The 24,929-nt window shown below is 36.9% G+C and overlaps 1 protein-coding gene across 1 annotated transcript in view; it reads left to right on the forward strand.

Moving 5' to 3' along the window:
- Positions 1 to 24,929, forward strand: part of FOCAD (focadhesin) — a 96,487-nt gene that overhangs the window by 25,285 nt on the left and 46,273 nt on the right. Inside the window, exons 9-16 of the mRNA XM_063421601.1 lie at positions 728 to 934; positions 1,365 to 1,452; positions 2,142 to 2,344; positions 7,522 to 7,779; positions 16,810 to 16,914; positions 17,315 to 17,416; positions 18,697 to 18,827; positions 20,512 to 20,638. Coding sequence (XP_063277671.1) covers positions 728 to 934; positions 1,365 to 1,452; positions 2,142 to 2,344; positions 7,522 to 7,779; positions 16,810 to 16,914; positions 17,315 to 17,416; positions 18,697 to 18,827; positions 20,512 to 20,638 — 1,221 coding nt within the window. The remainder of the gene's footprint in view (positions 1 to 727; positions 935 to 1,364; positions 1,453 to 2,141; positions 2,345 to 7,521; positions 7,780 to 16,809; positions 16,915 to 17,314; positions 17,417 to 18,696; positions 18,828 to 20,511; positions 20,639 to 24,929) is intronic.

Genomic DNA, 24,929 nt, shown 5'->3' on the forward strand with positions numbered 1-24,929 from the left:
GACAGTGTCAACCAGCCTGTCAGAAGTCCAGCTCTTCATCTGTAGACTTTTCTGCTGATCAGTTCAGTGACATGAGATTTCTGATTAGAGCAGATTATTTATAGAACAAAAAGGGAATAAAAACCAGGGTGCTATACTTAATATTGACTCCAGAGTTTAGATTGGAACAGTGCATTTGTCGGGAAGTAGAATTTTCAAGAACAGGAACACTGTCATCCAACACATGGATGCAGACTTTGAGACAGCCTGCTTCTTGAAACCTCTTTAGCTGGTTTTCAAATATGGAGATACTGCTTTTGGGTATCAAACTTCAGCTTTTAGTTTTTGTGATAGTTAAATTGCATGGTGTTCTGTAATTGAGTAACACCACTGCCTTTTTCTTTTGGGGCAAATGTTAAAATCTTGGTTATGTTACAAAGGTAATATTGTAGAGCCAGATGTTTCTGTTATAAGAATATTTACCTGCTTGATGAAATCCCCACACACTTTTTTTGTGTTGTTATGGGATTCCCCAAGAGCTGAATTAATTGCTGTTGCTTTTGAGTAAAAAGGGATTTTTCTCATCAGCTACCAAGAAATGAAGATGTTTCTTGAAAGATTTAGTACTATATGGAATGGAAACATAGCAGAACTAATAGAACTAATTCTAAGTTCTGCATAGATAGGGAAGGGCAACTAAATCATCATGTGATATTGGCTTTGTTTTGTTTTCACCACTTCTCTGCAGCTTAAAGACTTACTACAAGTTACAGAAGCCTTGTTTTTTCTGCAAGAGCTGTTCCTTAGCCTCCTACGCTATCCTTTGTTTTGGAAAGTTCAGTTATCCCAGCTTAGTCTGCAATTGTTATGCTTCTCTGAAGTGTGTTTAAATGTAACTGGAGAATGCTCATCTTTGATCTCTCTAATAGAGGACAACTTCGAGCTCTTAAAAGAGGTAAGAGTATATGGTAAAAATGTATATTAGTTTTATTAAATTTAAAGATTGTCATGTATAAGACAGTAGAGACACTTATATGTGACATTCACCTGCAGGTGACTGGTCTTGACGTCAAAAGTTTCTAATTTTTTTCCTGGTTGAATACCTAAGTAAAATCTTAACTGGTTCTGTATGTATCAATTAATCTCTTAGTATGGAAATTTGTTTAAAGTGAGTTATAACTGTTTGGACAAAGTAACAAAATGTTCTAATTATTTAGTCAAAATACTGTTTCCACACAGTTATATTCTTCATTGCTCTGTCACTGCTTGTGTGCTCACTATGGTTCATGAAAATAATCTTGCAAAGTTTTGGTAGTTTCCTGTTTGATCTATTTAATGTCACTGAGAAACAAAGAAGACTTGGAAATTTTTCTTTTTCTTCATAGATATTTCCAGTGGACCAGTATATAATTGGACTAGGACTTCTATTGCTGCAAACTCCAGAAAGTCAGCAAAAGTGTGTCTTGAGTCTAGGTAAAGCTCTTCTTGTGAAAGAGGAATCCACACTCTAAAAACTGTGTCTTTGTTTCTTCATATTTATGAAATAAGCACAGCATTCCCCTGGAATTGGATTGGGTGATGAAATGGGGTTTCTTTATAAGCAGAATTTTTCCTGTATTTAAAAGTAATAGCAGTAAAAATAATTTTTCCTGCTACACTTACTTTTTCCATTGATATTACTGTATTTTAAGTTCCCTGCTGTTTTGGAGCTTACTGGTTTTGGTTTTGAGCCAACAGGATCAAAAACGAAACCAGTAGCATGAACTTAGCTGATGTTCATGCATCCTGAATGGTTTCTTATTGCAGCTATTGAGCGCAGGCATGACAATCATGACAATGTTTAGCCGTGCTTTTGACTTAGTAGTTTTGATTAGTGTAGTTATTCCAGTAAAAACAAAGGTCTGTGCTACATTCTATTTTTTTATCTTTTGCTGCCATCAGGTACTTTGCTATAAGCAACAGAAATGTGTGTGTCTCTAAATAAAAAATGACCAAAAAATGACTCTTACCCTTTATATGCACATACAGTAAATCTGGGGACCTTTACTTCATTCAGCTGAAGTGTTTCTTAGAAATGTCTGTGTCGTGCCTCAAGGTACCAATGTTCATTCATTCTTTTTTTGCTCCCTGACCTTTGTTTTTCCTTAACTTGTGTTAAATAGCCTACAAGCTCCTTTCATGTTCAGAAACCCAGGACATCTCAACCACAGCCCTTACTTTGGTGATGCCTGTACTACAGATCTCATCTTCTACAGCAGTCGGAGACTGCCTATCAGGAGATGCTTCTGGAATTACCAGGCAGCAGTTGGCTGTAAATCTTTTGGGAATATTAAAGGAGAAAAGCGTGAAGGATAAACAAGAATCGGTAAAGTGATAACGTTTCTTTCATTTTTAGGGGGCAGGTAGGGGAATCATTTAAAATTTTTTCTTCATGAAGCTTATCTGCCTGAGAAAGACTCTGCATGTGTGAACTTGTTTGTGTGATGATACATTCTTTGGGAATGCTGGAAAATGTGTATAGTCCATAAAACTAGAGCAATGGTGAAGTGAAAGTTTGTTTGCTGGATACTGATTTTATTTAGCAAATGAATTTTTTTTTCCTTTAAGAGATGGTATAGATTGAAGAATTCACCTGTATTATTAAGCAAGTTACAGGACTTAGCAGAAATCAAGGTTACATATATTTACTCTGTTTCTTTCAGACTTATTTGTTCTCTGCATCTGTTTTTCCTTACTGCTATATGTGACTGTTATGTACCATTCTTTGTACCTTGGTGGAAGAGAGTTCCAGAGCACCTAAGTGTCAATTAGCCAATTTTGACTCATTAACCTCAATCATTTTATAGGTTCTATTAATTATTTACTTGTGTCCCACTTCTCTGCCATCTATTCATTTATCCCCACTGTTCCAAGAAGAGATGACAGCAAATCTCTTTGATATAAATGTGTCTAGCATGGAGGTAGCTAAGCTTCTTTATTGTTTTACACCCCTGTTTTGTGTAGAGAGGGTGTGATGTGACAAGTTGGAGCCAGATATAGTGCCAGTTCTGAGTCCTGCCATATCTCCTTGGCCTGGAATCCCATACCTACTTCATCTTCTGTTTCCCCAAATCTGAAAAGGCAAGCCTATTTGTGCTCCTAATAAAAAATAACTTTTTTTAAGTGCACAAAACCTTATAGTTCATAGTCTGCTCTGAAAAAATAGACAGTGGGATGACAGTGGTTACAGCTCACTTCCTTCTAATGGGACTTCCTAAGTGCCAGCCTGTACAGATGCCAGTGGAGATTTGTTTCAGTAAAACATCATCAAAGCATGTCAGTCCTCTATGCTCTGTGTCACTCACTCACATGTTTTGTTTTCTATTGTGTTTTAGAAGCTATTTCTTGTCATAAGACTGCTGTGTTACTGTACAAGATTACAATGCATTATGTTACACTGGCTTCCTTAGGATTTGGTTGTACTAATTCTGGTATTCTTTGTTTCAGAAAAGCATGTGAAAGTTTTTCTGTTAAGGGCTTAAATATTTTTTGATGACTAATTTTTTCTGTTAGCAATGGTACGACTGAAAACAGTTGTCTTTGCTAAGAATTGTCTAACAGTCTCTTCACTTGTGTTGACTCATCCTTGCAGAGTTCATAGCAAGTAGCTTGGCAGATCTTTGGTATTTCATGGTTCTCAGTGCAAATGGAGAGACAGTCATTTTGTCTGATCACTGTTTGTAATAATTATACCGATAACCTTTGGTTCTCAACTAAAAGATTAAAAAATGTAGACTCTCTTTAATGGTCCCATGATTACAGACAGGTTTTGTTGTAGGATCAGGTCAATGCTAAGAAAATAAAAGCCTGATTGAATTATCCTTAGACTTCCTTCATATTAGAAATAGACAAAAAAAGAGGTAGTAAAAAGAAAGCAAATATGATGTCCACGGTGAAGAAGCTTTGAGCAAGCATAAGAGCAAATATGGTTAAGTTATGTTATATTTTCATAGAATCACAAAACAGCCAACAAGGCTGCAAGATCATCTGGTCTAGCCTTCCATAGGAAAGGGAGCCTAGATGGGACATTCTAGTCTTCTGTCCAGTCACATATTGAAAACATCCAGTGATGGGGACTATACCATGTCCCTCGAGAGGTTGTTCCAGTGAATGATTGTTTTCATTATCAAAAATGTCTTAATGTTGTCCTTGACCTCCCAGCCATCTTGTATCCATTGCCCTTTGTATTCTCCATGTGGCTCTTTGTGAAGAGGGAGCTTCTGTTCTCTTAGTTACTGCCCTTCAAGTACTGAAAAATAATGACATTCTCCTTGAGCCTTCACTTCTGCATGGTGAAAAGACCCGACTCATGACATTCCTTTGACTCCTCTTCAGTCTGTCCAGATCTGTTTTGGAGCTGTGGGGGCCAGAGCTGGGCACCCTACTCCATGTGCAGTCTGACAAGCGCTGGTGAAGTGGGATGATCACATTTCTCAGTTAGCAGTGCCCCATGGATGCGGCTCAGGATCCGCTTTGCCTCAGTAGCTGCAGCGGTGCACTGCTGACCTGGGGTCTGTGTGTTGTCTGCTGGGACCCCTGGGCTCCTCTTGGCCAGGTTGTTCCCCAGCTCATGGGTCCTAGCCCGGCTGGGCTCTTTGGGTTCGTGTTCCCAGGCACAGGACTCAGCACTTCCCTTGGTGGAACTTTGCACAGTTCTTGTGACCCAGTCTTCGAGCCTGTTCCTGTCTTTGAAAGGAAATCTCTCCCTGCCAACGTGTGTCCCTCAGCACCCAGTTTAGTGACACAGCAAACGTGGTGAGAGTGTTTTTGGTCCCACCATCCACATCATTTATGGAGATAATAAAATGTGTATCCCAGTACTGATCTGTGGGGGGCCCCACTTGTGACAGCCTGATGGCTTTAGTAAAACGCTGATCAGGAGGAAAGGAGGTATTGAGAACCTCTGTCTTGCCAGCATTATCTGTAACTTTTTCCCGGTCCTATCTAGTAATGAGCCTGAGCTTCTGCTTAACTGCTTATGTTCTGATCAGTCATTTCTTCTTTTTGGTATCTCTGGCCAGTTCCAGTTGCTGACCTTCATGTATGCAACCCTGCAAATCCTAGCAAGGATTTGTGGTCCCCAGTGGGTATTTAGCCACCTTTCCATTGAGAGTGTGCTTCTTTTTTTTTGCTTTTAAGAGCACTCAAAAGTTAGATGTCCTTTAATAGCTTTTTTTTTTCCTTTTGCGTTGATGGTTTTAGGGAATACTTCTACCTTCCACGCCACGATTTTGAAAGTTAGGATGGGTCTAGGCCTTCACATACACTTTGCCATTGAGGGATTTTGTATATATGTGTGTGTATGTGTATGTATGTACGCACACACAACTCTATATATATATTCTTGGTTGAAACTTTGTACTTGCTTGATTAGAGTGCAGCAATAAAATTGTGATCATAGCCTGCCAATAAAAGGAGAAGGGAGTGAGTACAATTATATAGCAAAACCTTTTGGGGATGTAATGTGGAGTAGGAAATATCAGTATAATATTTCAGACTCTACCAATTTTAGCAGGTTTTCTCAGGCACTTAAAAATATGAAAACCAAAACAAATGACAACATCACCATCACAAACATGAAAAAATCCCACAAACAACACCCTCCCAAGGAAAACCCCAAAGAACAAAAACCTTTCATAGTCTGATCTTGATTTTAAGACCTGTCAACTTCTACAGGCAGGTAACTAAACAGTACATCTTACGGATATTGAAACTCTTATTAGGCCCCTGTATGTTCCTGGATAAAGGTTAAATACCTTTTTCAGTATATGGAAGTATCACAGCTGCATCCAGAAGAGATTTTTGGCTCAAAGTGATCTTGCCAGCCAGAGGAGATAGCATTTTAGATTGCTGATTTTTCACATACAGTAGTTATCATGTGTCAGTAATGGAATAAGCTAATTTTAATATAATTTTTAAAAAGTAATCTAAAATAACAAGGACATTCTGCCTTCCATACACCAAAATAAATTTACATTGAATTAAAAAATGTGATTAAAATGAAAATCTGCAGTTTTAATACAGCAGCTTTTGCCACTCAGTGTCTTTTTTTCCCTGGTTATTTAAAGCTGAGTGGACCCTAGCCTTTTGGGTTCTGAGTCACTTCTAATGTTCATTTGGAGATCTCTTCTCAAATACCTTCTTCACCTTCTCTTTATATAAGTATTCTTCACCTGATTACTGCCTTCTAATTACTGTCTTGATAATGTAAAGATGCTTCCTAAGGAAGCAAATAATTAGTGGGAAAGAGATGTCATGTCTTGTATTGAACTTCCCTGTTTCATTGAAAAAATTTCAAATTTATTTTACAGGAGCTTTAAAATATATATACCATTATATAAAAATCCAACTCAAAATAATTCCTCATTTGTATTTTATAATTTTTGTGCTGCTAAAATGGTGCCTTCCATGACTGCAACTGTTAACAAAAAGGTTATATTTCTGTAAGAAGAAGCCTATAAAGGAGTGGGGGAAGATGTTGGAAAGATCTTTTAACTTAAGCACAATAGTATATGATCCCTATATTCCTGGCTAATGCCTAATTTTGTACCCTACGGTGCTTAGTACTGTGTGCCAAAAGTTAGTGTGGCCTTGTCTTAACTCCCTGTGAGTGTGACTAGTAACTCATGCTCCTGCTAGTACTTCCTTATTTATTTGTGTTTAGTGATTAGGATGTACTAGCTGATATCTTAATTCTGAGAACAAGAGTTGCATGTCAGACCAAAGAATGATAAGAGAGATACATAATGACTTGATGATATATTTGAGGTACTCTCAAGGAGAACAGATTCATGAGAAGATCTGGAACCATATCCAGTCAAGTCCATGGAAATAGTTAGCATATATAGATGTATTCAAAAATGGGATGAATATTTATTGGTTTCAGAAATAAAATCCAGTACATTAGATTACAGAGCATTAATGCTTTGAGGAGAATTTCCCATGCGTCTAGGGATGCTATTAAAGTAACGTTAGCTTTCTAACCTAACAAATTGGATAGAATTTACTTCCCTGTTTTCAGTCACACAGCTATAGAACATTTTGTTCTGAAAAGCAAAGCATTTCTTAAACAAAAAATGTAAAGTCAGGTTAACTTAAACTGTGGTATTAAGTACTATTAACAGTTAAGACAGTTTTAAAAAATAATGTAGATGACAGTTAAAATTCTGGGATTATCCTGTCATTGCCAGAAACATTTTTAAGTTTTTAAAGTACTTCAGGATTACAAGGTCCATTTTAGTGGGCAAGTAGCAGTGCAGTTACCATCAGGAACAGGAGTGATGGATGTCAAATAAAATGGGAACTCCTGAGCAGAGAATTATTAGCCCATTGAGACATCTGTAGTGCAAGAATTCATACAAAAGATTTTGAAAAAATGTATCACAGTTTGTTATTTATATTTCATTGCATTGGGACCATAAAAATATTATGGTTGTTACGATTGTACTTTTATGGTATTTTATTTGTTTGATTGAGACTTTTATTTGTTTCACTTGTTCTCAGGTGTCCTGCCAACTCCTTTGCCCCATAACCAGCTCTTACAGTTCATTGTATACAACCTGGAAGATCATGGAGCTCATGAAAGAGAAGTCTGCAATTACCAAGTGGTTATCTTCAGTGAAGTCAGTGCTACCTTTTAGCACTCAAGTACCTGCCCATGTTTTTCTTTTGTTGGCTTATCTACTGATCCAAGAAGATGGAGACAGTCTTCGTGATGTACTCCAGGCTACAACAGAAATAGCCAGGGCTGATTGTTCTCAGGTAAAGAATTATTTTTAGTGTTTTAGGGTTCTTTTCAGGAGCTGGGTTGGATTTTGAAGCCTGAAAGGGGCAAGTCTGCCACAGCTTCGTGATCCTAGGTCTGACAAGTGACAAGGCTGCATTCCCAGTAGGTACAGTATGGATCCCTCCAGCAACAGTGCATAGATGATCAGTGAATTAAGAACATGCCCTCTGGATCCCAGTCTCACCAGCTGTTAGCATCTGGACACTGCAGTTGCTGATGCAGACTGCCCCTCATCCTGCACAAACATGTGCATGCATATACTCTCAGCTTACTCCCTTTTGTGTGTGACTTAGAGCAAAATATGTATTATGTCTCTGTTTTGGAGTATTTTGTGGTTGTTTAGACCTAGGAAGGAGACTGGCTTACTTGTTGATATTATCCAGGAAGCATGAAAATACAACACAAGGAAACTGAAAAGGGCTACCAAATAATTTCTAACTCGTGGTGACCTTATGAATTATTCTTTGTGTTCTTTTGTGGTTACTGGAAGACTGCCAAGTCCCTTTTGACATCTTTATTCTTGCTTCTTAGAAATATGTGCATAGTCTTTGTCTGCTTCAGTACTGAATTCAAGCTAGAATTATACAGGATGTTTAAACTTACGTACATAATCTGGAAAGATAAAGGGAGTTATCTGGAAACAGCAATGCAATGCAGAAGGTGTTGTACAGGAACAACCGTAACTTATTTGTAAAACAGGCAGGAGAGAAGTGTTGATTCAGCTTTAATTTATGCCATAAAGACAGGTTTTATTTTCTTTGGGTTTTTTTTCATTGCTTTCTTCTCGAACAGTTTACATGTTCTACAGCACAAGAGTTTAAAGAAGTTACAATTTTGACTGTATTATTTAAATACATGTTGGAAAGCTGGTAGCATAAAAATCTTAACTCCAGGAAATCTTATCTCCAGGGAAAAACAAAATCCTTTAAGAGGCAGACAGGTTAGCAGTAGAATGATTTTGCTGGAAAATAACACTTTTTACCTCCTACAAGCCATTTAGACCTCTTGTTGAGAGGAACGGTGTGGAGCTAATCAATGAAAAGGAAAAGAGTATAAAATATAGAGGATTGTGATCTGACCTTGACATTGTGATCCCAAGGCAGGAGTCAGAAATGAGTGTTCCAGATGTATTTTCTCATGTAACTGAGACAGATTTTTGAGGGAATATACAAAGCTTAAGGAAACATACAGATGCTTTGTTGACTTACTTTTTTTTTTTCAAAGTAGTTATTAAATAACTTCAGTTTCTCACTTAAGTAGAAAGCACCTAACTGTGTTCAAAGGTCAGGAGTAACCAAAATGAATTGCACTTCTGTGTAAAGGCAAAGCTGAGCTGATGTAGAACCACCTGGGCGCCTCTTCTTTAACTTTGTTTTGTCTTGAAAATGTTTCTGTAAGTCAGCTTTCAAAACTACTGAGTGGTACACCTTCACTATGAGTAGTTTGACATGTCCACTACATGGTTTGTAACCAAGGATCCAGGCCCCAGTCCTTGTAAATTAATTATTCTCTAGGAAAAGGATAGGTAAGACATACATCTGCCCTGTTGTGGCAACCTTTCTTTGACTTCTGATCCATGCTACTGCAAATAAGGCAGGTTTCTTCTTGTGCCTACCTAACTGTGTAAAAATGACCAAGATAGCTCCAGGTGCTCTGAGAGTGGGTTTCTGTTTTTGTGGACTGTCTCTAACCTGTTTTGTTGCTTTGGGTCTTTGAGTTGGATGATGAATCAGTGGCATATTATAGAAAAGGAATAATGCTTTGCTTATTAACTATTTGATATAGTTGTTCAAAATTCAGTTTAACACTCATACAAGAAAAGGAATAACTTGCTGAAAAAGTACCACTGAAGTACCTGAGCAGAATGCTCTGAAGCCTGACTATAGGGAATGGCTGTTGTGAATTTCATTGGATTAACCTAAAATAGCTCCTGTCCTGATTTGGGGCAAGTTTTGGGAGGAAACCTCCAAATGGTGTCCCTCTAGAAAGCGGATTCAAGTGGCTTCTCCCTCAACTGGATCGGGAAAAAATTTCCATAGAGAAAAGTGGAAAAAACGGTTTATTCGACAAGCAAAGTGTTCACAGGCATAAAAAATGAATAATAAAAACAATAAAACCTCTCTTTGTCCTGAAGAGATGGTAAAATTGAGCAAGTCCTTGCCATGGGGTGTAGGTCAGCTCACCCACTCTCTCATCAGTCCCTCTGGTGCTGAAAAATGCTGTCCTGAGCCCCAGTGGGCCACAGGCATGAGATCCGGGTGTTTTCAGTCCAGAACAGGTTTAAACAGTTCAACAAAAATTAAAAAACAGTCCAGGGAACTTCTCTGCCTCAGCTAGCTAAACTAACTGAAAAACAAAGGAGAGCTCTCTCTCACTGTCCATCCATAGACAACACCATCCAGGAGCAGAATGTGGGGGAGCAAGTGGAGTTTCTGAAAACAAACTCTGCACTTCTTCTTTCCCCCCTTCACTCTCAGAACCAGTCTTAAAGGTGTAGAACTTAATATCCAGCATAAACAGAACAGGCAGCTGGGGATACAAGCATGATAAAGTCACCCCAGGACAGCTCCACCTTCACTGGTTTTAAATGAACACAAGAGACACAATGAATCCTTGATTAGAGACAAATCAAGGAGCAAGTCAACAGAATTACAGAAGCTTTAGACAGATACAGAGAGAACAATCTAAACTGAAGCTGTTTGTGTTCAGCATTATGTGAGTGGGTTTTTCTGCTTTTTTTTTTTTCTTATTTTAAGCCAAAAGTTTTCTTCACCAATACAGTAACTAAGATTAATGGACATATCCTGTTGAGCTAACTATGGTGGTCAGAATACCTTAGAATTAATAAACCTTCCAGGTTCATGAAAAAGTCCTCCCTGGCACTGGGAAGCATGGCTTGTGTACAAAGGCAATGCGAAGATGAAGTTCAGAGTTCATCCTGGTTTTTGTTTCCCTAGCAATCAGCAGAAGTCCATGTGAATTAGAAACCATTGCAGAAATGCAGAACTCAACCTCATTTGGTGGTACTTTCTTACTGGCTCACATTTTGTAGGCTGATAAGGCATGTAGATGGAGAGCTTTTAGTTTTTAAAATTATTGTAGGCTTTAAAATATTTTTCTGCAAAATATGTAATGTAATCAGGTATCTTTGTAGTAGTATCACATAAAGCAATCAGTATAATTGGTAATATAGCAGATGTCCTGAGTAGTATTTGAAAATTTGGTGTGGGAAAAATAGTGCACTTCATTGGGATGATGTTTCTGTACCTAGTCCTCAGTTTAGTGCAATCAAGGACACCATATTCTCCAGTTAGCAATATTTAATGCATTTCTATCTTTTAAATGCTGTATTTTACTCCAAAAGATTTTAATGCTTTGAAACTTGAACTTACAGTCTGGCCCATTTGAACTTGGCATCAGCTGGCATCTGTCTTGTCTTTGACAAGTTATTTTAGTTCTGAGTCCGCTTAATGGCTCTGTAGAGATTATTACAGTGTAGCACTGCACTGAAAAATGATAACATTGTTTCTCCTGGGTTCAGTGCTCTCTCTAAGGCAGAAGAATTACTTTAGACTTGTCTCATCTTTCTCTTGCAATAACAGTACAGCGAAAGAAAGCATTGAAGCTCCTGGACGGATGATATAACTGATCACTTTAATAAACTCAGTCAGCAGTGTGTGTGGCAACTAACTCTAACATATTGATGGCAGAGTTATACTTCAGGAATTGCTATAATTGGCTCTGTATTTTATTCCGTTCCACAGAAATAAATGGCTTTATTAAAGATGGTGGAAGTAAGTGGCTAGAATGTAAATGGAGAAGGTGGAAAACTCATCACAACAAACTTGTTAGACATTTTGAGTCTTCACTTCCTTGGGGCATTTTTTGAAGGATGCAGTGGAAGGTGGTATGCAGCATAGTAGTTAGAAAGCTGTTCTGAAAAAGAAGGAAGTCGGAGGACAGGTATGGAAAGAAGAAAACAGAAAGTGACTGTTAAGTGCATCTTATTTTTGACAATCACGTTTATATATTAACTTGAATCTGTTCCTTTGGTGTAAGTGGCACTTAAACACTCAGTTTAAAGCCAGATATTTCTCACAGGTATTTCTGAATTCTTTGAATCATGTCCAAATCAAAGTAAAACTTGGGCTATAAGTTTAGTAGCTTCTACTTCAGGACTTAATGTTGCAGAAGTTAAGCGTCTAAAGGCCAAAATTAAGAAGTGTCTACTTTGGAGCCACTGTGAATTACCTGTACTCCAGCAGAGTGTATAGAAAAGCTGAGATGTTGTGGTGAAGGTCATGGCATAAAAAGAATTGTGTGCTGGGGTTTGTTGTTGTTGGTTGGTTTTTTTAAAGTGATCTAGACAGTCATGAGTTCTGCTGCTAATGAAATTCCATTACTTTGTTGTTCACAAAAGGACCCAATGCTTGTAGCTGTGGACATTGAATTGAAAAGCCACAGGTGATTCCTATGTAAAATGTAGTTGAAGAATTGTGTTTCAAAACAAAACAGAATCAGAAAGAGAGATTGCTTTCATGTTTAATCCAACTCTTCCAGAGTTCACTAACAGCAGCTCCCGTTTGTACACTGAATGTTGTTTTTATAAGGATTCTGTTGTTTAAACTGATGGAGCACTTAAAAAACATCACTAGGTTTAAAAATTATTACCGTAATTGATCTTGCAGAGATTGTTCTGGTTATGTTTTATTTTTGGTTTGGTTTGGATTTTTTCCTTACTCTATCCCTGAAGAGAGGCTACAGAGTGTTTCTCTACATGTTGTCTTCTTTCCGCACTGTGTAAAAGCCTTTTTATGATGCAAGATAATGGTTTTAGCTGAAGCATTTTGAAGTAGTGCTGCTAAACATCCACTATGGAAGAAACCCCAGAGGAATTTTGTAAAGGCTGAGAAATGAAGAGTAGTACATGGGCTGTTAGGCTTTCTGAAGTCAAATTGCTGCACAGACTGCAGAGACACATGGAGGACTTAATACAGTCTTTCTAATTGGATGGATTGTCTTGTGCAGAAATTGTTATTGCACTCTGTGAAACCCTTGTTGTGTTGCAAGGAGAAGAAATTAAATCATCTGACTGAGGTCACTGGTGGGTATAGAACAAGACCTATTACTGTTATGTGAAGATTATGAGTCTATAGAGGACATGCATTCTTTATGATCTTTCAACTTCTGGAATGAACTGTTTTAGTGGTAAATGACACCTTCTGGGAAATTCATCTGAAGACGCATTATTTTCTGTTCTTTGGGGTTTGGGAGTCCATTAATACCCAGAAATGTAAAATATGTTTTTATTCATGTAGAAAACATGTTTAAGGATATGTTGAACAGAATTTGGCTCGTTCAGGTAGTGGCTGATGCTTTTTTTGTTTGATTCATTATGTAAACTTTAGTGAGGAGCTGTAGGGAGAGAATCATGTTATAGTCCAAGCTTGTAGACAGACTCTTCATGATTGTAACTTACTGATTAGGATCCTTCTAGAGTACATGAAACTTCTGAAAACCTAGCTTGTGTCTTCTAAAAAGTCCTTCTCATTTCTGAGAAAAATTAATTTTATATTTTTATAAAGGGAAACTTAGTTACATTTATGCACTTATCTGTGAAACTTGTTCCTTCATTCGTCTGAATTGTCAAGTAATTTTGTCTTGTTCATTGAAGAAGGAAATGACTGAGTACTGTTTTCAGAAATCTCATTTCACTGTCTTGCCTACTGGACAACTAGGCTGATGGTCGATCTGCCAAAATTTAGCCCAGAAACAGAACCTGCTAGTCTCCCTTAGATTCTGTTTTTGAAGAAGAGCAGTTGTCCCACACCTCAGAAAAAAAGAAATCATGCCACCAAATGATGGAGGATGCTTCTCAGCTGTATTTATTAAATAATACAATTTTGTCTCACATGTTCAGTTTTATCTTAAAAGAGAGAATTGTTGAAAACACTCGGCATCATTTTTGTGATGCAGATTAGTTTTGAAACCAAAAACATTATGTCAAAACCCTTTTTCAGATTCCTAATGGCAGTCTTGACCGAACTTCTGCATGCTCTGGTACCACGGGGAATGCAGAAGGCAGAGTTGACAGGCAGCACACCTCCCATTCTGAAGCTGGTTCCTGCCTACTGGAAGCTAGTGAATTATCATATCAGCTTTGAGGAGCTGTTACGCCCTTGATGAAGATCTAGCATAAATTTAATATTGAAATTAATCCCAGTATTGCTTGTCCATTGTATGAGGGAGACGGAGAAAGGAGCAGCTTTGCTGTACGAGAACATTTTGGAGTTTCTCCTAATCTTACAATTGAAATATACAGTTCAAAACAGACTATAAAAAGTAATAATTTTAAAGACGTTTCTAACTGTCTTTACAGTTGCACATGCATAAACATTTCCTGAGAATTTTGTAAATCAAACTTAGTATCTGTTTACTACATGTTAGTGTAAAAGTCATTGTAGAACTCTGATTTAATGTATGTTTACTGTAGAATAAACTTTGTAACAAGATAATTAGTGTAGAGACAGGACTTGAAATGGGCTTCCCATCACAGCTGATGAAGGCTGAATTTAAGGAGACTGACTTCAGAGGCTTTGACTGCTGTTTTAACTATGGATTGTAAATATAATTTATTTTTAATATCATTTGATCTCACTGCTGATGTATAGCCCAGTGCAATTACAACTGAGAAAAATAAGGACACAGTCTATTGACTAGAGAACTAGCTTAAGGTGAAACTGAGTTGCCCAAGAACATGCCTCTGGAAAGAGGAAGAGGGACTTTGAGAAGAGACTAGAAGTAAGCAGCTTAGGTAAGGATGCTGATCATTATAATGACATATCTGTCATCTCTACTGCTGTCTTATATAGCCTATTTCCCCAGCACAGCATTCATCAGGGATAGATATGATTTAAAGAATTGACAAAATCCTCTTATCCTCTGAGCTGAGAGGCTTCCAGTTACTCTGCTGCATATGAAACTTTTTGGATAATTTTATTAGAAGACACTTCTTCCCTATTCATGTGTTAACAGTTGTATGAAAAACATGGATCAGTGGAGGAATATGTGTGACCTCCTTGAGAATTTTGAAACTTAACATGGTGATGCAGTTTGCTGTGTTAGAGTTAATGATTACCCCTACCCCAAAGATACCAAAAGCCCACTGCTTACACATCACCCTGCAGTTTACCTTGTATCATTCAAAGATTTAGGTAACAGTAAATCAGGTGATATTTTTTTTTCTTGACACTCAAGGCAGGACAGATGCCCAGAAATAAAACTGCTTTCCTCTGTCAGGTGTCCTATATTCAAGGGGACTTTTTGTCTACCTGTATTAATTGGGTTCTGCTCAACCTCCCTGTTACCTAAGGCTTAATTTAATCAAAACAGGTTCTTGCTTGAAGGATGTTGAGCCTTTGGCACTCAGGTCGTCTTTTGGGTTCTCTTTAATCAGGAAGTTAATTTTCCTTCTCTTTCTGTATACTAATATATATAATTTTCTCTCAGGCAGTGCTGTGGTCTCTTTAGCATATGTAAGGAGGGGAAATACAACTCCAGAGGCTAGCTTAAACAAATCATTACGGTTAGGGAAGAGAAGGTTGGGCAGCAAATTAAATCTCATGTTTTGAGTGCAGGTTTCACTTTTCTGTGTTTCAAGGTTAATGCAGACATTAACATTTAATCTTATTGCTGAATTTTAACTGGGACCAGATTTTACGTTAATCAATTCTGCCATGTGCTAGAGAAGTGTTATAACTTACTTCCCCCATGCCCTTTTCTGTTTTAAAGAATATCATGACATTGTTTTGTTGATAAATCATTGCCTACAAGTACTGTGAAGAAACTTAGTTCTAGCCTAGCTACAATCAGGACACAACAGAAACTGTAGGACTGCCCAACTTTTCTTAAATCCAGAAGTTTGAAAGAAAGGGGAGGGAGGTTGCCAGTGGGAAGATGCTTTCTGTTTGGGTGTGAAAATCTGTTCAAATGAATACAGCCCAAATTCTCAGCTTAATTTATTGATTGTGCTTTAAAATATTTGCATAAAACCAGTCCTCTTTCTACACAGGTCATAGGGTGATGACTGATTCTACAGAAGGTAGACAAAAACCGTGAGAAATAGAGAAAGAGGAAGACTAGTCTAAATTCCACAAAAATCTGGAATGTTTTTGGTTTATAAAGGGTTTTGTTCTATTTAAGAATTTTCCAAATACTATTTGGAAAATGGAAAAAAAGTGATGCATTATAATTAATTCATTAGGTGGTAAATGCAGATTCCAAAACTTAGTTTAAGTTTATGGAAGCACCAATTTACATTGTTGAACTGTAAAGATAGTGATGACTTATAGAATCAGCAATATTATTTTTGGTCTCTGATTTAGAACCAGAACAGAGCCAAGGATGCAAAATCCCTGAGCACTTGAATTATCTGTGGACTGAGACAGATCTTTTTATAGTGAAAAATGTTAGCATTTGCTCATGTAAACATGCATGTTGAAACAAATGTTGTAGCAGAATTTTCCTTTTTTTTAACCAATATCTGTATAAACCACTTATATATATATAAAAATCTATACATAATAGCATATATATTTGTGTGTCTTCGTGTGTTTGTGTTTTAAATAGTCATTAAAAAATGACATCATGAGTAGATTTAATTTAAGATTAGATTTAATCACACAGTGATAAGAAGGTGCACAAGAAAAAACTGTTGCACCTGCTGGTGTGAAAGTACTGAAAATCTGATAAAAAAGGGGAATGGAGATACATCAGTCTCCTTTATTGTAACTTCAGCAGCAGCTCTCTGGAAGTTTTGTAGTATGTAGTGAAGAATGCAATAAATTATACTGTATTATGTGACAGGTTTGTCATAAACAGGCAGAAAAAAGACATAAAAGGTATGATTTTGTAATGTGTTCGAACAAGTTCATTGTCTTTTCTAAGGTGTCACGTTGGCAAATTTTGCAAGTTCCAATTTATTTCCTGGATTTGTTCTATTTTAGGTCCCAAATCTGATCCCAGTTCTGATATTTAAATTGGGAAGACCTCTGGAACCTGCACTTTACAGAGAGATATTGTATACACTGCCTACACTTGGTGTACATAAGGTCAGAGTGAAAGATTTTTAGTAAAATAAAAACTGTATCAATAAAAGGTCATATTTTTATAAAAACTATTCAGATGGAGCAATGTATATCTTGCTTAACTGATTTTTAAACTTCTGCATTACTTTATAATATTTTGGATGGGATATGATATTTGTTTTAAAGTGAAACATACATTGCACTTTACTGTCTACACAGTATGATCCTTATATATGTCATGAGAGGATGCTCTTGGACTTATTATTTGCTAAAGTTTTTTGGAAAATTACTTTCAGTTTATTTCTGATATTGCAGTTGGATGTTTTTTCCTGGTTGTATTTGGTTGTAAAATAATGATTTCTAGATTACTCTTTGTCCTTGGTTACATAAATAACAAAAACACTTGGTTAAAAATTTTTTTCAGGTTTGTGTAGCTCAGATTCTTCGTGCCATATACATGCTGGGGAGCACACCTAAGCTCAGAGCAATTGCATTACGGCTGATGACATCATTATGGGAAAGACAGGTTAGAAACTTCTTATAGTGTCACTGTAATAAGTCCAGTTGAAAAACTTCATTACTGCTAACCAAGGAAGAAAATAATTGTGGAGCATTGCTTTTAATAGTATGTCAGTACTGTGAAGTAAGTGGTCTTAATGGTGCCTATAGTGATCTTCTAGTGGGATATTTCAATAGTATGTCTTTCATGAAACTTTCTTTTCATTTTATGACATCTCAGACTAGATGTCTGATTAGAAAAAAAAAGGTTTGAAAGATGGCTTTCTGCTTTTCATTATGTGCAGTAATAACAAGACCTTAGTGTTGGGGTTTAACCCCAGCCAGCAGCCAAGTACCACACAGCCACTCACTCACACCCCCATCCACCAGTAAGACTGGGGAGAAAAATCAGAAGGATTGTACAATGAAAAGTGGTGGGTCAAGATAGCCAGTTTTATAGGGAAACCAAAAACCACTGACTTAAGGGAAAGGGATGTAGTCTCTGAGCTTTTCCATGTGCAGCTGCTTAGATATAAGATTTTAAAGAGCACCAGACTTCCAGTCAGCTTCTGAACTAGAATAATAAATTAAGTTTTGATACATATGGAGTGTTGACTGCACACAAGCAGTGTTTTTTTGCTTGTGTTTGTGCACACAAGCAAAACAAAACAAGGAATTAATTCTGCTTTGCATGGGCAGACAGGTGTTCAGCCATCTCAAGGAGAGAGATCACATGTTATGGTGCCTTGGGAAGACAGATGTCATCAGTCCAAATGTCTCCCCCTTCCTTGTTTTTCCTTCCACTTTATATCCTGACCATGATGTCACATGGTCTGGAATATCCCTCTGGTCAGTTTGGCACACCCATCGTGGCTGTCTCTCCTGCCAACTACGCAAGGATCCCCATCTTCCTTACCAGCAGGGAGTATGAAAGAAAAGCCTTGGCTGTGTGTAAGCCCTGCTCAGCAATAACAAAAACATCTCTGTATTGTCAACTCTGTGTTCAGCACAAATATTAAACACAGCCCCATACCAGCCTTTGCGAAGAGCAACTCCATCTCAGACAAAATCAGCACAAGTTATGTACAATAATTTGCTTCTGATTTTTTTAAAGATGCAATAGAGACTTGGTCTGCAAAAGCCAGTTCAATCTCAATGTACCATTAGAGCTGAATAATGAAAAAAAAGAAAATATGGTATGCAATAATAAAAATCAAAGTGTAGAAGTCCTGTAGAAGTGCTACCAATTGAAATTCCAATCACACTTTTAAACCTGTGATGATCAGTTTTAAATGAAATCTTCTCTAGGATCGAATTTACCCAGAACTGCAGAAGTTCTTGGCGATGTCTGATATGCCCTCTCTGTCTGTTGACAAAGATGCTCAGTGGGAAAAGCTGATTGCTAAAGCTGCTTGTATAAGAGATATATGTAGGCTGAGGTAAGTGTGTTACCCATCTTATTTCTTTGTAAGGGAAAAGAGTTGTTTTCAGAAAAACTGCTTCATTATTTTCACCTATTCTGTTACATTAATTGTGGGTAGTATTTTTCTAGTTGAGATGCTGACTCAGCCATTGCTAATCTGAGCAGCTTCTAGTTTTGGGGTTTTCTATTATAACTAATAGAACACATATATAAATGCTGTTAAAATTAAATCATCTTCATCCTGGAATAAAAGATGCATCCTGTACTGGTCCAGGTAGAAACTTCAGGCATAACACTTCCAGATGAAAAAAACGGAGAGATGAAAGAGTAGAAGAAAGAACTAATGGTGTCTCTCTTGAGCTATTCAAAGAAAGATAGAATTCTTCTTTTGAAAACCATATTTTGTCACATGTACGTTTTTGGTCTTTATTCAGATATAATAACACAGAAGACTGTTGTACAAGTCTAACTGGATAATACACTGAACCTTTCCAGCTCTAACAATCCGTGAATACTAGTACTTGATAATAATTTACAGTTCCTGTAAAGAGTGTTTTTAAATGCATTAGTATTTACTTTTTAGGTTTACACGCACCATGTCATCTTTTCTACTTGTCACCTATCTTGGGTTAGAGTTTTCACTTTCCTTCTTGAAGGTCAGCTACTAACAGCTGAGAGGATTCATGTATCTTTTAAGTATCAACTAAAAACAAGTTCCTAAAGAAAATACCTTTTCTTTTACCTCTTCAACCTTCTTCCATTTTGCCTGGCAGTATATTTTTCACAAAATATTTTAAAAGTGAAAAGCAAGAGAGAAATTTCAATGCACCTGTAATATGCTTTCTGCCAGGTAAGTGGTATAGCTGGAGTTCAGGTGTATGCTCATTCTTTCTTTTAACATCATTATCTTATATTAGAGGGGCACAAAGCATTTAGTGCCAAAATCTCCACCAATACACGGCAGGGACAACTTGCAAGAGGCTGCAACAAAGAATCATAAAATAGTGTCTTTAATAGTACATTTGGACTTTAATTCTCAGTCCCTTCTTGAATGGTGTAATCTTTAAGTGAACGCAACATGCTTAGACAAAACCTTCTATAACTTAACCCCTCCGTGATCTTTTATTTGCAACTTGATGCCTGCTGATTTAATTCCACGTGTCACTCAGCCTTCAGAGCACTCTGTAGTATCTTCCATGTATGTTTTTTTTTTGGTGTATGAACTCCCAGTTTAAGGTAGTTTTAATTGTCACTTAAATAAATGTAGGAGTATCTCCGTGACGGTAGAGTCGGCGACAAAGTATCTATTAAATATCTTTCCAAGTTGAATAGTATGAGTTGGACCAACCAATCTAATACAAGATAACAACATTTACATACAGCCAATAGAAATGTCCCATTACCTAAGGCAAGCAGAAGGGGATTGTTTAATCAAACGATCTGGCCCTCAGCTTAGCAGGTTGTTGTTCACAAGCTGATGGCCCTGCACCCCACACCCTAAATCTCAAAGCATGCTTTCATTTCTATCTCGCTTGTTGAACTCAGACTCCCAGAATCTAAACCACCATATTTGCAAGGTCTTTCTACTTCATCTTTCCCAACAAATAAAACCATCACTTATTAATTGATTTTTGTGTATAAATTATAACTTGTGTGTATATGTGAATATTGCCTTCTATTTTAATTTTTTTGTCCTTTAGACCATACCAGCATGGAGCAGACATGTTGGCTGCAATTTCCCAAGTATTAAATGAATGCACAAAACCTGATCAAGCTTCACCTGCTGCCATAGTATTACAGGGTCTACAGGCACTTTGTGAGGCTGAGGTAAGATTAAATCGGCTTGTCCTTTTGTTTTGAGTTTTGCTTATGGTTCATGAACTTTTTTCCCAGCTGGCTTTTTTTAAGAGTACATTGAGTTGTTGCAAAATATATTTTTCTTCTGACAAATTTAATTTCTCTCTTCCAACATAATAGTTCCTGGGAAATTGTACTGTGACCTTCTACCACAGCAGATCAGCCCTTCAGTTCATGGGCTGAAATTTTAAATCAGTTTTACAGTTGATTGCAAAGGCATCCTTTCGTGCATCTTTCCTTGAGATTTGAAAAGGAAGACTGATATATAATTCTGATTGGCTGAAAAACACTTAAATAAAGTAATTTTTGTATCTTATTACTGGTCTTCCCTGCTGTGTCTCATTCATAGAGTGTACCAGATAAAGAGTGAAATCACTAGCAGCTGGGAGGCTTTTCTTTTACCGTAATGCATTCATTGCTTACTGATGAAGAGGACAACTAAGCTTTTGGAACAGTCTGCCCAGAGAGATTGTGCTGTGTCCTTCCCTGGAGATTTTCACATTGCTTTTGGATACAACTCTGATCAACTGGATCTGATCTCATTGGAACCCTGATCTGAGCAAGAGCTCAGATGGGCTGGAAATATCCCAAGGTCCCTTTGAACCCAAATAGTACTGTGATGCTATGATATCTCTAAGTTAGGAGACAAACCTTTGTTCCCACATCCCAGACAGTGGTATCCAGGTGGTGTGATGCAGGCACAGACCTGCTGTGAATCTTCTACTGACAAACTGTACAATACAGGCCATTGGAGTAGTGAACTAATTTTATCCTGCAGGAATATTTGATTACCCATTTCTCTGCCAAACAGCAATTTTATGTTTATCCACTAATACACTTTGACTGCACGATTTATTGCAGTAAGGCCAGCCATTGCCTTTATTTGAAATTACTTAGCAGTTCAAGAACCATATAGGGAATAATCAATAGATATTTGTATTCAATATAATTAAAAACCTTTAGACAATGGCTGCTAAAAAACAATTGATTTAAGGTAATTATTTTATTTGCCTTTGGTGTGAAGTTTGACTCTTTTTAAGGTCAGATAGATTCTTTGAATCTGGGCATGGTATTGAATCAGCGTTTTCCCAAGCTGGATTATATTTAGGCTTTGTCCTGCAATGAAGTAGGAGTTAGATATATGATAGATTTCACATCCTAGTATAATAGCCTCATTTGAGAACACATGTATACTGTACCACTGCTGAGGACTGGAAGGCTAAGACTACTCAGGATGGAAGGAAGGAAGGAAGAAAAGAAGTATGGTTGGACAGACTTTGTGGATGTGACCAATTTTTCCTGTCCAAATTCAACTTGCTTTATTTCCCCAACTGCAGTGTAATGTTCTGGGAGACCACATCTACCACCTAGCTATTCTGAAACCTTAACAGGGAATTCTCTTGTGGTTTGGCAAACTGGGTAACCATTTGGGTTAAGTAATTTAGTCTGTCTCTTATTTATTATTTAGACTGTAGTTTGCAGTGCAGAAAGGACATAATCATAGAGATTGGTTTTGTTTTAGTGTTTACTGTCTCTGCCACTGACTTAAGGGAAAGGAATATGGTCTCTGAGCTTTTCCATGTGTAGCTGCTTAGATGTAGGATTTTAAAAAGCACCAAACTTCCAGTCAGCTTCTAAACCAGAATAATAAATTATATTTTGATATGTATAGTGTTGACTCAGTTGATGATAGAACTGTATACACCATGTGGCTTTGTCAGGCTTGAGTTCTATGAGTCTCCTCATAGAGACTCATAGAAAGGAGAAAGGCTCCTTTGTTAAAGTAATGCGATAACAAAATGTGCTGTAACATTTCTTTTTTTTGTTGACTCCTGTGTAAGAATAGTTATCCATTCTGCTGACTGCAATAGTTGTTTTGTATAAAAGTAGTGGCTTTATTCAAAGTGCAGCCTACATTAGTGTTAAGAGTGAAAACTTAGCTTTTGCAGGACGTGAAAGAAGGGCTTTTTTTTTGATAGATGTAAAAAAGGTCTTTAATGAAAAATGCACAGTGACTTGCACATCAAAAATGGAAAAAAGTCCCACAGTTCTTGTCAGATCACTTTTCCTGTTTCTTAGCATGTAATTTGTTTTCTCCCCAGTGATTTGAACAGAAGCTAGGTTACTTCATATGAGGTTATCCTGGCATCTAATTGATTTCATGTATCAAGTACAATATGTAAGCCAAGAAACATTCAAGAAAAAATTTCTAAGCACAGTGTTTAAATCCCCTTTCCATTGAAATGTTGTTGTTCTGTATTTTATTCCTAAGATTTCTCACTTTTTAGGGCAGTAGTTGACCTGAAACAAAAGTGCTTTGTCTCTCCTCAGCATCTGTAAAATTTAGCTTTTAGTTTTTTCCCATCTAGCAGTGTTTTGTGCAATGGCAAGCTTGCTATTTTAAAATAAATTTTGAAAATACAAGAAACATAAATGTAAACGAAAATGTATTGTACTAAAAGCACTGTGTGACTGTTAATGTCTCCAGATGTTAATGATATGTTAATTTGAACAAACCAGAATGAAAATACCCAAACAACAAAAAATGAAAACAGACTTAGGAACTTTTACCAAAGTATGGCACTAGCATGTCTAGATCCTTAAACACACATTTTTTGGATAACACTGATCCTTTTTTTTTTCTTTTTCAGACAGTAATTGGCACACCAGGGTTGTAAAGTTCTCTTATCTTGCTAGTTTTCTAGAGTATTTTGCATTTTCAAAAACAGCTTTGTTAAGCTGAACAGTGTCTGTGGAATCACTGGGCTTTTCCTTGGGGATTCATGACTAGCAGATAAATTTCATCACAAGATATTTATTACAGTTGCCCATTCCTCCCGGAGGACACCATGTCAAGGTTATTACTGCTTTTATAACCTTTCTTTATTTACTGTGGGTTTTTATGGTCTGTAAAGTACCAGTTTCCAACTGTTCCCATCTGCCTGTTCCGTCAGTTTACAGTACACCATTTGGTAGTTTTCTGTAAGATGGCTGTTAAGTTGCAAGTCTAGAAAATGCCATCTGAGAAGGAGTTGTACAGTCTTAAGCCAAATAAGAAACTTATGTTAGGTTGATGTCTATTATTTAAGGCCTATTTCTACCTCTTAGCTGAAGTTGGAGAATATGTGTTACCATAGGAAACAATGAAATTAAACATGTTTGGCTAGCTAATACTTTGTTAGTCTTCCTAAATTACAGTATCAAATGCCACAAATGTACAGCTTTTTTTCTCTACATATTAATACATGTTGTGTTTTCCAGACAACTAACTCATTACAAATTTAACATTTCTAGATAGTTCAGGAGCAACTTCAAGTGCTAGTAGATATGTTTGTCTTTCTGAACACTGGAAGACCTTTTTTCTTATTCTTGCAAACAGTCTGTTTTGAAAGAATGGAAAGAGAAGTATCATTTTCGCTTGGAACATTACCAGATGAGATCTTTCTAGCAATCAGTGGTTGTTACCTTAGAAACACACTCATGGGTTTGCTATTCCTGAAATGGATTCAACTCTAAATACATCTTTGGTTTTTTAAACTGAACTCTGAAACGTGTTTTGCACTCACTGAAGTGACTGCTTCATTTGGCAATTACCTGCATTCAAAGGTACAAAGCATTCTGTTTTTCCAGTGCACAGTAATACTGAACCTACCTTTCTCAATGCCTTTGTGGAATATCTTCATAAATATACCTTTATTTGATTTCATTACAAAGAGCAATTTGTATTTCTGAATGTCTCTTTTTTCTGTTGCCTTGTTGTAATTTTTTATGCCTGAAAGATATTTTCATGGTATTTGCTCAGACTTCTAAGTCTTGATTTGCAGTTTTTTGCTTTAGAAGGCTGAAAATTATACTTTGCTTTGCCATTGATATTTTAAAAATTTGTCTAGACTTTGGTTCTAAGCATGGTCTGGTGTTTGGGGTTTTTCTTTGTGTTGTGGTTTTGTGGGGTGGGTGGGGTAGGCTGAACAGAGTTATTGTTACTTGGCTTTTTTGGTTTTGTTTGTTGGAGTTTTTTTGTTATTTATTTGGTTTGTATTTTTTCCTGTTTTTACTCTTTTTGTTGCAGTGGAGCCTGAAATCTGAAAGACAAGTAGTAACAACAGATAAGTTATAGACAGGATTATTTTAGGTATGGTGGCAAAATTCTGAAGTGTTAAGTTCTCCACAGGTGGTAATTAAGGTTTGATGAAATACTCCATGGAAGTTACTTGTTTTCAGGAAAATAAATGGGTCATTACCAAGAGAAAGCCTGCGCAAC

The sequence above is a fragment of the Prinia subflava genome, chromosome Z (genome assembly GCF_021018805.1).
Source record: "Prinia subflava isolate CZ2003 ecotype Zambia chromosome Z, Cam_Psub_1.2, whole genome shotgun sequence".
Taxonomy (NCBI): Eukaryota; Metazoa; Chordata; class Aves; order Passeriformes; family Cisticolidae; genus Prinia; species Prinia subflava.